At 45.2% G+C, this 15,359-nt stretch overlaps 1 protein-coding gene across 1 annotated transcript in view; it reads right to left on the bottom strand.

Annotated features, from left to right (window-relative positions):
- Positions 1–15,359, bottom strand: part of FAM131A (family with sequence similarity 131 member A) — a gene marked incomplete at both ends in the record, with an annotated part of 78,954 nt that overhangs the window by 42,248 nt on the left and 21,347 nt on the right. The window contains one exon of the mRNA XM_081329979.1: positions 10,063–10,202. Coding sequence (XP_081186105.1) covers positions 10,063–10,202 — 140 coding nt within the window. The remainder of the gene's footprint in view (positions 1–10,062; positions 10,203–15,359) is intronic.

Below are 15,359 nucleotides of genomic sequence, written 5' to 3'. Positions count from 1 at the left end.
ATTATTATTTGCACAGTCAGCCAGATGTTCAAACTTGATTTGGCATTTTTGTCTACCTATCGAGTCCTAACCAAGGACCTGGGATAGGCACATGTGGATGTGAAGGGATTTTATTATCCTTAAGGTTGATGTTAGTAATATTGATATTAGTAGTGATACTTTGTAATCATCTTTGTTTATGTGCAAGCATCTTTGCAGGTGCTTTATATTGGGAAATTAGTTATATGAAAGCAAATGTTTCATGCTTTAGGTACAGGGGATTGCTTACATGAAAAGAGCATGGTAAGGGGAGGGGGGGAAAGGAGTTATGGTGGAGCCTGGGTTGTTCTGTATGAGTCATCATCTAGGAATTATTTTTCTGTACCTTTTGGTTCCTAGTACCAAGGCCAGATCTCTTTGTTCTGGAAAGGTATAAAAGGTGGAAGACATCTTTCCTGGTTGTTGCCTTCATCTCTCTACCAGCCACGAAGAGAGATGTGGCCACCCAACTCTATTTTGATCGAAATAAAAGTTGTTTGCTTGCTGAAACCTCGGCTCAGGAGTTCCTTTTGGCTCTTTTAAATTCCTGAGTAATGCTGGGGCAATTGTGAGGCTAAGTGTAAAACCTTACAGATGTTTGATGGTGTTAAAGATATTGTCACAGGATGGACAATATCTGTGTTATTGTTATTGTTATTGTTATTGTTATTGTTATTGTTATTGTTATTGTTATTGTTATTGTTGTTGTTGTTGTTGTTGTTGTTGTTGTTGTTGTTGTTGTTGTTGATGATGATGATTTAGAATCTCCACAATCAGATATAGTGGTTTTTTGAGGACATGGGATGTAGGCTGATAAAACCACCCTGCAACATATGAAGGAGAGATCTATGCTTGCTTTCTTTGCAAATGGTTTCCGAGCAAATCATGGATAGCAGCAAGGCGATCATTCAAAATGTAAAAACAAGGCGAATGTATTTAAAAAATAGCAATGGAAAGTCGATATGCCTTCTACATATTTCCTCTGCTGTATAGATCAATGTTTCTCAATCTTGACACCCTGAAGACGGTGGACTTTTGATCCCGTGATCACAGGATCGCTGCAAGGATCGTTAAGTGTGGAAAACCGTCATAAGTCACTTTTTTTCAGCACCGTTCTAACTTTGAACTAAATGAACCTTGCTGGCTGAGGAATTCTGGGAGCTGAAGTTCCAGACGTCTTCAAATTGCTAAGATGGAGAAACACCATGGAAAAGCTGGAAAGAGGAATTTAAAAGCTAGTAAAATGGAAGAGACACCGATGAGGCATACTTGGCAAAATGTTAAGGTCCGGAAATAGACAGATGTGGTTTGTTCTGTGGATTGTGCATAACGCAGTGCACAATTTTTATTTACTTTCTATTTATCGTTTCTCCTCTTCCTCCTTCAGAAGAAAGTTCTGGTTTTCAAGTCCTTGAAGAGTAGACTCACATAAGGCATGGGGGCTGAAACGGTGTTTGCTTCACCCAAGAAATGCATCCAAACAATATGAGAAAGCTAACTGCACATTCCAAATTTTAGCCCTGGAATTTCAGTGGCTTTTTCCAAGCTACGTTCATCCTCGATTTGGTTTACAGATAGTCCTCGACTTACGATCGCAACTGAGCCCCAAATTTCTGTTGCTAAGCGAGACAGTTATTAAATGAGTTTTGATGCATTTTACCACCTTTCTTGCCGCAGTTGTTAAGCGAATCGCTACATTGCTAAATTAGTCACACGGTTCTTAAGTGAATGGGGCTTTTCCCCAATGACTCTGCTTGTCAGAAGGTCGCAAAAGGGGATCACGTGACCACCCCACAGGACACTGCAGCTGTCATAAATACGAGTCAGCTGCCAAGTTCCTGAATTTTGATCATGTGACCATGCGGATGTTGCAGCTGTTGCAAGTGTGAAAAATGGCCACAAGTCATTTTTTTTCCAGCACCCTTATAACTTCAAATGGTCACTAAACAAACTGTTGTAAGTCGAGGCTTACTTGCATGCAGGGGGAAAACCAATCACGTTCCTGCAGCACGGAGAACAAAGGAAGCTTTATGAGGTAAAAGGTATTGTGTAAAGGTATGTGCAAAGTTTGTTCTCTCGTCTGAAGTGAACCCAACTACCGTAGCCCTCGATTTATGACCAAAATCGAATCCAAAATTTCTGTTGCTAAGCGGGACAGTGGTTAAGTGAGTCTTGCCCCATTTTGCGACCTTTCCTGCCACAAGTGTTAAGTGAATCGCTACACTGTTAAATTAGTCTCACACGGTCGTTAAACAAATCTGGCTTCCCCCATTGACTTTGCTTGTCAGAAGGTCACTAAAGGAGGGCCACGTGATCCCAGGAACCGTCATAAATACGAATCAGTTGCCAAATGTCCGAAGGTTGCTGACGCGAGCAAAAAGTGTGCGAAAAATAACCGTAAGTGTGAAAAAGGGTCACAAGTCACTTTATTCGGTGCTCTTGTAACTTTGAACGCTAGACGAACTTTTTTACCTCAAGGACTGCATGTACTCTGTACATATTCAGAAAGAGAGCCCTAATTAAACCTTGCCAAATTTCAAAAATGACAACCAACACTTACACACCCTGGAAAGCCTTTTCTGAAAAAAAAAAGGAACAGAACTTGGTGATAATTGCTTCTGAATGGCACCCATGCTGCCTTTTTTTTTCTTCCCCTCAAGGCAGTGGATCAGCAGCCTGGGATTTATGTATGCGCATGGTGGTACATACTTCTCAGTTATTCTGCTGCCTGTTTATTGAAACTGTCATTCCTCAGCAAATGGCAAATAATGCTGTAGCAAAAAGCACAGGGGAAAAAAAAGGTTTTGTACTCATTGTGAGAGCTGTGGGGGCAGAACCCAAAGCTTTTAAGTACTGAGTAGGATTTTCAGCTCATTGCGTCTCTCGGGGTTATTCTACATTTGACCATACCTACCTGCTCCTCTATCTATTAAATGTCACCGTGGGGTATTTAAGAAGTTAACGGGCATGGGTTTTGCAGAACACGTATTTACTTCCTGTTCCAGAAGACAGGAACTTTTCTTCATCAATGATTTGGATGAGGGGATAGATGGGGAACTCATCAAATTTGCAGACGACACCAAGCTGGCGGGAATAGCCAACGACACTCCAGAAGATAAGAGTCAAGATACAGAAGGATCTTGACAGACTTGAACATTTCTCATGGTTCCGATTAATGAAACAGTTCAAACAACACTCCGGCATTGTTTTTCTAAAAGTCTATAATAATCAGAATGAAACATCGACACTCACGGATGGATGCCAGAATCTGAATTCTCCTCCCCTTAACACATCATATCATGCAGAATTCCCTCCCTTAATTACACGTCATGAATCACATTCACCAATTAGTTTAACACACAAAGTTTCACTTACCTTCTGCAGCGGCTATCCCTTATCTTCTCAAAACATCCAGGTTGAATTCCTCCCGCGCTTTAGTGATTCAAAGCCAAACAGTTAAAGCAAAAGGCTGCCTCTTATGTTGTCAGTGCAAAAACATGTCAACGTTTGCAGCGTTGACACATTGGGCGCTATCTAACAAAATGAAATTGAGTGGTGAAAAAAGTAAGGTTCTACATTTAGGCAAGAAAAACCAAATGCACAGGAACAGTATAGGTGGTACCTTGCTCAATGGTAGCAACTGTGAGAGGGATCTCAGAGTCCTAGTGGACAACCATTTCAATATGAGCCAGCAGTGTGCTGCAGCTGCCAAAAAAGCCAACACAGTGCTAGGCTGCATTAACAGAGGGGATAGAATCAAGATCGCATGAAATGTTAATACCACGTTACAATGCCTTGCTAAGGCCACCCTTGGAATATTGCATCACGATTTTAAGTTTGTAACACCGTTCTTAAGTGAATCTTGCTTGCCCGTTGACTTGGCTTGTCAGATAGTCACAAAAGATAATCATATGATTATCTGGGACACGGTCATAAATATGCCCCCGTTGCCAAGCATTCAAACTTTGATCACATGACCATGGGGATTCTGTGGTAACTTCACTTCAGTTAGTCACTAAATGAATGGTTGTAAGTTAAGGACTACCTGTATGTACACAATGCCTTTGTAGCTAGTTCCCAACTTACAAATGTTTGTTTAGCAATTGCTTATAGCAGGGGTCTTCAAACTTGGCAACCTTAAGACTTGTGGACTTCAACTCCCAGAATTCCTCAGCCAGCCCTGAGTTGAAGTCCATAAGTCTTAAAGTTGCCACGTTTGAAGACCCCTGGCTTATAGTTACAATGGCACTGAAAAAAGTTTCAACCAGTCCTCATACTTTTGACAGCCACAGCATCCTCACAGTCACATGTTTGAAATTCTGGCATTTAGCCATTGGCATGTATGTAAAACAATTGAAGTGTCCCAGAGATATGGGATCACCACGTGCGGCCTTTCTAGCCACTTCCAACAAGCAAAATCTATAGGGGATTTGATTAATGACAGCATGATTCACTTAACAACTGCAGTAATTTGCTTAACAACCGTGGCATAAGAAGATTGTATTGTCAGGCGCGACTGACTTCACTGCTTTGCTTAGCAACAACAATTCTGCTTGTAAGTTGAGGACTACCTTAGTGCACTGATTTCACTGACTTTTGATGATGATGATGATGATGATGATGGAAGGAACCTTGGAGGTCATTTAGTCCAACCCCCTGCTCAGGCAGGAAACCCTATACCATTTCAGGCAAATGGCTGTCCAGTATTCTTAAAAACTTCCAGTGTTGGAGCATTCACCTCTTCTGGAGGCAGGTTGTTCCACTGGTTAATTGTTCTAACTCTCAGGAAATTTCTCCTTAGTTCCAGGTTGCTTCTCTCCTTGGTTGGGTTCCATCCATTGCTTCTTGTCCTGCCTTCAGGTGCTTTGGAGAATTGCTTGACTGCCTCTTCTTTGGGGCAGCCCCTGAGATATTGGAACACTGCTATCATGTCCCCCCTCGTCCTTCTCTTCATTAAACCAGACATTCCCAATTCCAGCAACTGTTCCTTATATTTTTAGCCTCCAGTCCCCTGATCATCTTTGTTGCTCTTCTCTGCACTCTTTCTAGAGTCTCAACATCTTTTTTACATCGTGGTGACCAAAACTCGATGCCGTATTCCAAGTGTGGCCTTACCAAGGCATTGTAAAGTGGTATTAGCACTTCACGTGATCTTGATTCTTTACCTCTATTAATGCTTTGGAGAACAGCTTGACTCCCTCTTCCTTGGGGCAGCCCCTGAGATATTGGAAGACTGCTATCATGTCTCCCCCCCACTCGTCCTTCTCTTCATTAAACTAGACATTCCCAATTCCAGCAACCGTTCCTTATATATTTTAGCCTCTAGTCCTCTGATCATCTTTCTCAAATATGCATGGTTGTAATATGTAATATTACGCGGTGGCTCAGTGGGTTAGGATGCTGAGCTTGTCGATCAGAAGGTCGGTAGTTTGGCGGGTTGAATCCCGACTGCCGCGTAACAGAGCCTGTTACTCGTCCCAGCTTCTGCCAACCTAGCAATTCGAAAGCACGTAAAAATGCAAGTAGAAAAATAGGGACCACTACGGTGGGAAGGGAACAGCGTTCTGTGCGCCTTTGGCATCTAGTCATGCCGGCCACATGACCACGGAGACGTCCTCGGACAAGCGCTGGCTCTTCAGCTTTGAAATGGAGATGAGCACCGGCCCCTAGAATTGGAAACGACTAGCATGCATGTGCGGGGGAACCTTTACCTTTAATATTAGACAATCCCAGTATGAACTTTGGAGAACTGCAAATCACAGCTAAATTTGACCAGATGGTTCGAAAATAAGAAATTCAGGAAGTTGGCAGCAAAATGATCACTAAATAACTCTCTCCCTCTTCTCTGCTTTAAGGAGAGCAGATGTTCTGGGCGTTCATGCCTGCTTGCAGCATTTCCAGCCACCTGCAAATTTCAAAGGCCCAACGAATGCTAACAGCAGAGGAGCATGCCAAGCAGAGATGGTCTTCTTGGTTGCCTCTTGCCTGAACCTCTTGGAAATGGCACAATTCTGGCCAGATCAAGCCAAAAAGCTACTTTTTCGATTTCTTAGCTATTTTGTTTGAGGGCTGAGAGCAGAGATCACCCGGAGTTGGCTAATTGAATTAATCCCAGGATTTGAAAGACAGCATCTGCAAAAACCAAGTTGTTACTATAAAGACGTTGGGCTGCTTCTGGAGAGAACAGGACATCTGGAATGATGGTCTTCTCTAACATCTGGCTGGATTCAACAGCTGGCTTTTCTTCCACTAAAACAGGGGCCTTCAAACTTGGCCCTTTTATGACTTGTGGACTTCAACTCCCAGAATTCCTCAGCCAGGCATGATCTGGCCAGAACTGTGCCATTTCCAAGAGGTTCAGGTAAGAGGTATGCCTGGCTGAGGAATTCTGGGAGTTGAAGTCCACAAGTCATAAAAGCGCCAAGTTTGAAGACCCCTGCACTAAAATGTCCTGGGCTCACCACACCTGCACCGTTAGACCTGCCCATCAAAGGAATATAAAAACGAAGGCCTTCAGTGCACATATTAACAGAAGGGACCTTGGAGGTCCTCTAGTCCAAACCCCTGCTCAGGCAGGAAACCCTATACCAGGGGTCTTCAAACTTGGCCCTTTTATGACTTGTGGACTTCAACTCCCAGAATTCCTCAGCCAGGTATGCTGACTGAGGAATTCTGGGAGTTGAAGTCCACAACTCATAAAAGGGCCAAGTTTGAAGACCCCTACCCTATACCATTTCAGACAAATGGCTGTCCAGTCTCTTCTTAAAAACTTCCAGTGTTGGAGTATCCACAACTTCTGGAGGCAGGTTGTTCCACTGGTTAATTGTTCTAACTGTCAGCAAGTTTCTCCTTAGTTCTAGGTTGCTTCTCTCCTTGCTTAGTTTCCATCTGTTGCTTCTTGTCCTGCCTTCTGGTGCTTTGTAGAATAGCTTGACTCCCTCTTCTTTGGGGCAGCCCTTCAAATATTGAAAGACTGCTACCATGTCTCCCCAAATCCTTCCTTTCATCAAAGTAGACCTACCCAGTTCCAGCAACTGTGCTTCATATGTTTTAGACTCCAGTCCCCTAATACTGTCCTCCATCATGGCATCTCCAACCAGCAAGAAACCTCACCTGTTGGATTTCTAGTCCATAGTGGTGGGGATACAGCAGCAGATCCATTGGGGGACTCTGATTCATGAGGGATTAAGAACTGGGGCAAGAAAGGTCATGAAACGAAGCAAAACTCACTTAACAACTGTCTTGCTTAGCAACAGAAATTTTGGGCTCAATTGCGGTCGTAAGTCAAGGGCTACCTGTACAGGGCGTCCTCAAATTAGGACCACAATTGAGCCCAACATTTCTCTTGCTAAGCGAGACATTTCTTAAGTGAGTTTTGCGCCATCTTACGACCTTTCTTGCCCCAGTTGTTCAGTGTAATCACTGCAGTTGTTAAGTCAGTAGCACCCGTTGTTAAATGAATCTGGCTTCCCCATTGACTTTGCTGGTCAGAAGGCCGCAAAAGGGCACCTCCTGATCCTAACCGAAGACATTGCAAATCAACGTAAATATGAGTCAGTTGCGAAGCGTCTGAATTTTGATCACGTGATCACAGGGAGTGCTGCAATGGTCGTAAGCATGAAAAATGGCCGTAAGCCACTTTTCCCCGTAGTGTTATAACTTTGAACGGTCAAGGCAGGGTGCCTGGGCTAAGGCAATTTCCTAAACCTGGGTCAATGAAACACAATTGTCGCCTTCATATAATGCACTCATCTGGAAGAAACAACCTATGCTGGTAAGAGATAAATTGTCTCCTAATAGCCTGCTGAGTAACAACCTTTTCAAACCCTCCTTTAGCCGTCTTTGGCGGTTTGAGTGAACCCAGCCACTTAAAACACCGTTGACACCATTCTAAAACTCTCATTTCGCACCTTCTCAGCCTTTTGAACTTCAGCACCATCGTCCTCAGCCAGACGGGCTAGCCACCACACACCTAATTGTAAGCTAACCACTCTTGGGGGTCACTCAGCCAACTAAACTACCGCAAGAAAAAACAACAACATTTAAAATTAAGCACGTTTCCTCATTGGATCTTGGAGGAGATCATGTATAAATCACCGAATCCACCCATTCCTTGGAACAGGAACACACACACCCCCATCGAAGCCTCCCTGATCCAGAAGAGGGATCCTAGGTAGCAATGCTTCAACAATCACACTTCCCCCACAAACATTCATAATATTGCCCTGCAAAATAAAGCAATTATTCCTCCCCGCTGAGTGGTTCCTGCTGATCAACTTGATGGTCAACGTGATCGTCATCCATCATCATCCCTGAGCATAAATTGGTTGGGACCATCTTCTGGGTGATGTCCCTTTAAAGAACATCCCAAATGGGATCCTACTGTAATAAGTAAGAGCAATGACCTTGAGCGGCAAGAGAAAGAGCCAGTATCAAGATAAAGTCAGATAACAGAAAGCTGAGTCTGGTACAAAACTGTAACGTGAGAAGACGTCTCAAACAAGCCCCTCCCCAGTTGTCATGGAGATAAAGAGATGGAGGGAGAGATGCATTCAGACTTGCAAGAGTCTGTTATTATACCTTTTTAACAAAAGTAACCATGGCATACAGAGAACAACAGAATAACAGATTTGGAAGGGACCTTGGAGGTCTTCTAGTCCAACCCCCTGCTCAGGCAGAACACGGCCTACACCATTTCAGACAAATGGTGGTCCAATCTCTTCTTAAAAACTTAAAAACTGCACGTTTTTAGTTTCCTGGTCTGGTCTACTTCAAAAGGCTGACACAGACACCATGCCCTTAAATCTTTCTTAAGGCTTAAATATACTCCCTGACGCCAGTCCTTAGTATCTTCTCATAAAGACTAAGTTTACGGTATGTCAGGCGCAAGCAATCAGACCCCACAGACTAGAGTTCAAGCACGCTACTTTATTGTATTCTGCCTGTAATAGAGGAATCTCCCCAGCTGGCGGCAGTCAGAACTTTGAAACTGGGTCGTAAGTAGCTCTGGAGAGTCCAACAGAATAATAGAGTTGGAAGGGAACTAGGAGGTCTTCTAGTCCAGGGGTTCCCAACCCCCGGTCCGATGGACCGGTCCCGGCTGACGGCATGCCAGCCACTGGTCCGCACAAACAAAAAAGAAGATGGTAGAGGACAGGAAGGCCTGGAGGAACATTGTCCATAGGGTCGCGATGGGTCGGACACAACTTCGCAACTAACAGCAACATCCTGAGTGGTGTTTGCATGCTAAAAAGGCATGCTATGATTTTTGTATATAAAAAGCAAACAATTTAAAGCTGGTAATGGATCTTCCAGAAAGGAGGAGGAGGAGGAGAGGAGGGGGAGGGGGAGGGGAGGAGAAGGAGAAGGAGAAGAAGGAGAAAGAGGAGGAGGAGAGGAGGGGGAGAAGTAGGGGAAGGAGAAGGAGGGGAAGGGGGAGGGGGAGGGAGGAGGAGGAGGAGGAGAAGGAGATGACTTTGGGGGGCCAATACACTGGAAGGGCATGTTCATAAATTGGTTTGTTTTTATTTTCTGGACTCACACGTTATACGGAACCGCAAACTAATCTAGCAGAACTAAACTTGCCCCACGTTCAGCACACGCCCACAGAAACCGTCATTTCACATCTGCAGATGCACCAACTGCCCGCTCGGTCTACCCGAGCTGCTTCAGTCTGTCATGTGAACACAACCCCGGCGTACATCTTGCCCTTCGGCCGGGCATCACCAGGGTCCATTTTTCCTCCCTCCTTGCCAAAGGGGGAAAAAAAAACCGTAAGCCCGAGAGGACAGCAAGAATCCCCCAGCCAAGAAAGTTGGCGAGTTTGGATCGGATGGAGACATTCAAGCAGACAGCACACTACTGAGGCTCCTTCAACTGGGATCCCTTGCCCCTGGGCTGGGGTTGGACTAGATGACCTCCGTGGCCCCTTCTAACACTAGGATTGGTTGCTTTCTATCAGTATCCGTGGCAGAATCACCCTGATTGTGGCACCCCGTGCAAAAAGAACAGTGGGCCTACGAGGAGAGCAATTAAAACAGGCACCTCAAGAAAGTCCTGGCTGTCCACAGAGTTCTGACGCACCAACCTGCGCACCAGTGAGGTCCGAGTGTGGCCCAAGGATGAGAGGGCAGGCAAGGATTTCGCCTCCGTCCACTCCACGTGCAACGTGTTGTCCACAGCCACTGCAGGGGAGAGCAGAGAGTGAGGTCAACCTCCTGGGCGCCACAAGAGGGAGTCAGAGAGCAATCCCTTAAAGTAGCGCTTGTCAACCTGGGCAACTTTAAGATGTGGGGACTTCAAGTCCCAGAATTCTCCAGCCAGCATGATGGCAAGGGAATTCTGGGAGTTGAAGTCCTCACATAACGGCTGGGGAATTCTGGGAGCTGACGTTCGCACATACTGTCTGGGAAACACTGGTCTAATGCATATGTTCACTGACACTAAGCAACGGACAAATAACTGGCTGGGGAATTCTGGGAGTTGAAGTCCTCATAATAGCTGGGGAATTCTGGGAGTTGAAGTCCTCACATAATGGCTGGGGAATTCTGGGAGTTGAAGTCCTCACTTAATGGCTGGGGAATTCTGGGAGTTGAAATGCTCACATAATGGCTGGGAAACACTGGTCTAATGCATATGTTCACTGACACTAAGCAACGGACAAATAGCTGGCTGGGGAATTCTGGGAGTTGAAGTCCTCATAATGGCTGGGGAATTCTGGGAGTTGAAGTCCTCACATAATGGCTGGGGAATTCTGGGAGTTGAAGTCCTCACTTAATGGCTGGGGAATTCTGGGAGTTGAAATGCTCACATAATGGCTGGGAAACACTGGTCTAATGCATATGTTCACTGACACTAAGCAATGGACAAATAGCTGGCTGGGGTATTCTGGGAGTTGAAGTCCTCACATCTTAAAAGGTGCCCAGGTTGGAAAAAACCACACACACACACACACACACACACACACACACATACACTTGCCAAATCAGGCCTCTCCGTTCCTGATTTCCTCAATGGTGGCAAGTGTCAGTACTGACTAAGTTTCTTCATGCTGTTGTAAATTCAAATAGCTACCAAACGAATGACTGTAAACTGAGGACTACTTGTAATGGATTTCTTTCTTTACCAGCTTCCTATCACAGATAGGCCGGCATATCACCCGTAAAGCACCTGAAGGCAGGACAAGAAGTAAGGGGGGGGAGGGGGAAGGGAGGGAGAAGTTCCAACCTAGAATTAAGGAGAAATTTCCTGACGGTGAGAACAATCAATCAGTGGGAACGGCTTGCCTTCAGAAGTTGTGGATCCTCCATCACTGGAGGCTTTAAAGAAGAGATTGGACAGCCACTGATCAGGCATGGTGTGGGATCTTCTGCTTAAGCAGGGGGGTTGGACTAGAAGACCTCCAAGGTCCCTTCCAAATCTGGCTTTCTGCAGAACGACCAGCGGCAAAGTGGATGGACTTACAGTAGCAAGTGAGACATTGTTGTACACCTTGCCTGAGTGTGTAAAACCTTACTGACTAGTATCCGAGATTCAAAGCGTTCGATCTGGGTGGTCCACATTTTAGAGAAGCTTTGCAAAGATAGCTGCCACCAGACTGCCTCCAGCTGAATCATGGATCAGGTGGGTAATTGGCAAAATACCGGCCAGAGAGTTTGCTTTGGGGTTATTTGTTTCGTTTTGCCATTAGCAGTTTACATTCAACCTAAGAAATCATTTCAAAAGAGCAGAAGGCTTTTTTTTGGGTGAAGTTTGCATAGGTGGAGTGTGATGTTCTTGCACTTAGTCACAAAGTGCAGCACAGGGTATGCGAGAAGGCCCTGATATACTTGACTTATGACCACAGTGGAGCCCTCAATGGTTACTAAGTGAGGCAGCTGGTAAGGGAGCTTTGGCCCATATTGCCACCTTTCTTGCCACAGCTGCTAAGTGAATCACTGCAGTTGTTAAGTTAGTGACGTGGCTGTTAAGTGAATCTGGCTTCCCCACTGACTTTTGAGCCATGTCGGTGGCGATGGGTTCCTTGTTTATATACGGCAGCTTGCACTGCCAGTGTTGCCAAGGAACAAACCCCACACTCTCTAGCACTGATGATGTTACCTAGGTGGGTAATGAAATGTCTGTAAGCAAACAGCCAAGCTCAGAGGGCGCTAAGGAATCCGCAGGTGGAACAAATCCTTGAAACATTCTTCTTTTTTTTTTATGTCCTCCTACACTGCAACCCCATAGTGGCAAAGAGAGACTTGTAACTTTGGGTCTGGACCAGCTAATTCTGAGAACGTGGAGAGCTTCCACTTTGCAATTGGACGGCTCTTTCTCTCAGGCATGCTTCCCCGCCTCCAGCTATTAATAAGAAATTGTTAAGAGTGCAGCCGAGCTCACAGAATAATCTGAAGGGAGAGGCGAGAACGAGAGCCACTCCAGTTTGATCCAAGCGTGAGAGTTAGCATGCCCCACAAAGCACAGATCCTAAAGAGATTCAACCTCAACCCTGGCTGTTCTTTGGAAGCGTTGAAAGAAAAAATCTTCATCAGGGTCCAGTCCAAGCCAGGAATAAACAAAATGGAGACTGCTTTAAGAAATAAAGTTGTCGTTTATTGAAGAGCAGAACCACAAGACATGTGGCTCTGGAGCATCTGACCACATGTGGCCGGGAGTGGTGGGTTTTTATACCGTACCGTCTTGGACTTTTGTGTTTGGAATTGTTCCTTTGTATTTCCTGCGTCATGTACTTTGACCTGAGTCTGAGTGTGCCCTTTTTGTATTCTGATGGTGGTGGGTTAATCCGAATATGTCCTAAAGGTCATGTCCTGCTTCCCTGGGGCTGGGGCTGATGACTATGTCCTGTGTTGGATGGGTGAGGGTTTGTTGGTTCTAGGGATCTTTGTCTTTCTAATCCCATCAGCTCCAAGCTTCCTGGCTCCAGTCTTTCTGAAAGGATTATTACATCTGCATTGTGTACAGACCTGGCCTGCTGCATTTCTGGCTGGGACAGAGAGAGACTTCGGGGTGGGGGTACATTCTTACTACTGAAGGACAGAGACTGAAGCTGAAGCTCAAATGATTTGGCCACCAGATGAGAAGAGAGGACTCCTTGGGAAAGACCCCCGACGTTGGGAAAGACGGGAGGCAAAAGGAGGAAGGGACGGCGGAGAAGGAGACGGTTAGATGGTGTCACAATGAACATGAATTTTGGCAAACTCTGGGAGACAATGGAGGACAGGAGGGCCTGGCATGCTGTGGTCCATGGGGTCGCGAAGAGTCGGACATGACTTAGCGACTGAACAGCAACAAAAAACAAAGCACAGAATTGCTACTTGACATCAGCTGCTAACTAAGCAGAGAGTTTTCCGCAAGTCTGAATTCAGCCCAACAGCTCAGATAGTGTATGAATTAATAAAAGCCAAGGAAGCTTCCTATTTATATGTCAAAAACATAATCCACAGTGGAGACCTGGCAGTGAGCAGAACCCTGCAGCAAAATGGAAGACATGTATTCAAGTATATCCATTTGGTATCAATAGAGGGAAATATTTGTAGCTACCAGAGCCAGCCCTGGGACGTTACCTAGTCTGGTAATAAAATGCCTGCAAGAAAACAACCAAGCCCAGAGTCCACCAAAGACCCCACAATATTCAGGGCAAGGGATCTCTTAGCAACCTAAGATAGGAATCTACAAACTTGGCAACTTTAAGATGTGTGGACTTCAACTCCCACACATCTTTAACTTGAAACCCACACATCTTTAACTTGGCAACTTTAAGACGTGTGGACTTCAACTCCCAGAATTCTTGACCCAACATGGCTTGCTGGGGAATTCTGGGGATTGAAACCCACACATCTTTAACTTGGCAACTTTAAGACGTGTGGACTTCAACTCCCAGAATTCTTGACCCAACATGAATGGCTGGGGATTTCAGGGGATTGAAGTCCACAAGTCTTAAAGTAGCCAACTTTAACTTGGCAACTTTAAGACGTGTGGACTTCAACTCCCAGAATTCTTGACCCAACATGGCTGGCTGGGGAATTCAGGGGATTGAAGTCCACAAGTCTTAAAGTTGCCAAGTTTGGAGACCCCTGCCCTAAGACTCAACCTGATGCCCTCCAAGTGATGGAAGAAATCCTGAGGGATAATCCCAACCAGGCTAGAAAGGGCGAACTAAGCCATCTCTGTGTTGACAGAGGGGTGGGGGGAGGAGGGGAGAGAGTGAGAGAAAGAGAGAGAAGCCTAGGCAGAAGGAAAGGAGATCTGAACTGAGCCAGCATTTCTTTCTGAGAAGAGAGGATGCATCCGGCTGCAGGAATCTGCCTTCCGTGCAAGGAAGGGACGCTGCGTTCCAAATAGATGAGCCATTAATTTTCTAGAGTGTTACTGCTACTGTTGTACCCAGGAGGTGCCAGCAGCTTTTGCAGAAAATAGCACAGCTCTTTTCTCTTCCCCTGTCAAGGCACTAACAAAAAAGAAGTTTATAAGACGGAAGGCTAGTTCTGTGCTCTTTACTTATAAGTTGAGTAGGAGATCCAAACTAGTAATAATTGACCTCCCAGATGACTGACTCGGACAAAGGTCAGCCTGCAAGGCCCATCCCTGAAGACACCGTGACCAGGCCAGATCCAGCCAGCCATGTCAGTCTGACTTTTGGCAGTCAGGAATAAATGACATCAAAAGAGGAGATGAATTGGGGGTGGGGGCGGGGAGGTGGGAGAACGTTATTCCTTGTGAGAAAAATTGGTTTGCTACTCATCATTTTTTGTACTCCCTGGAGCAATTAACGATGAGGGCTGAAGTACCGCTGTAAATCTACAGGAATTTATTTGGAATGTTTAGCTCAGGGGTCTTCCAACGTGGCCCTTTTATGACTCGTGGACTTCAACTCCCAGAATTCCTCAGCCAGCGTACCTGGCTGAGGAATTCTGGGAGTTGAAGTCCACAAGTCATAAAAGGGCCACGTTGGAAGACCCCTGGTCTAGCTTAATATTTTGGGTGAAGCCTACCATTCATGGCCCTAGAGAAGAATCCAGAAGTTGTATTTGAGAAGCACATGACATGGATTTTGTAACTTGTTAACTAACGTAGTTACTTTGTATTTTAATTTGACTTCTTTTTCTCCCTTTTCAAAGGATGTTAAGGCTCATTACAGACTGGAATGTACGAAAACATTTTATCCTCTTGCTGTATGGATTGATTGATAACTTCTAACACTCCTAAACTGAAAGAGGTGGATGGATAGATGGATGATACTGACAAGTAAAAAGTTTATTAGTGCTAATTGTCTCTTCGTGAACCCCAAACAATCTTTTTCCTTAAATTTTACGCCCCTTCTAATGTCAGACCACCAAGAT

This window comes from Vipera berus (assembly GCF_964194415.1).
Source record: "Vipera berus genome assembly, chromosome: 5".
Lineage (NCBI taxonomy): Eukaryota > Metazoa > Chordata > Lepidosauria > Squamata > Viperidae > Vipera > Vipera berus.
The sequence above is the reverse complement of the archived record's forward strand: the minus strand, read 5'-3'. Positions and strand labels throughout refer to the sequence as shown.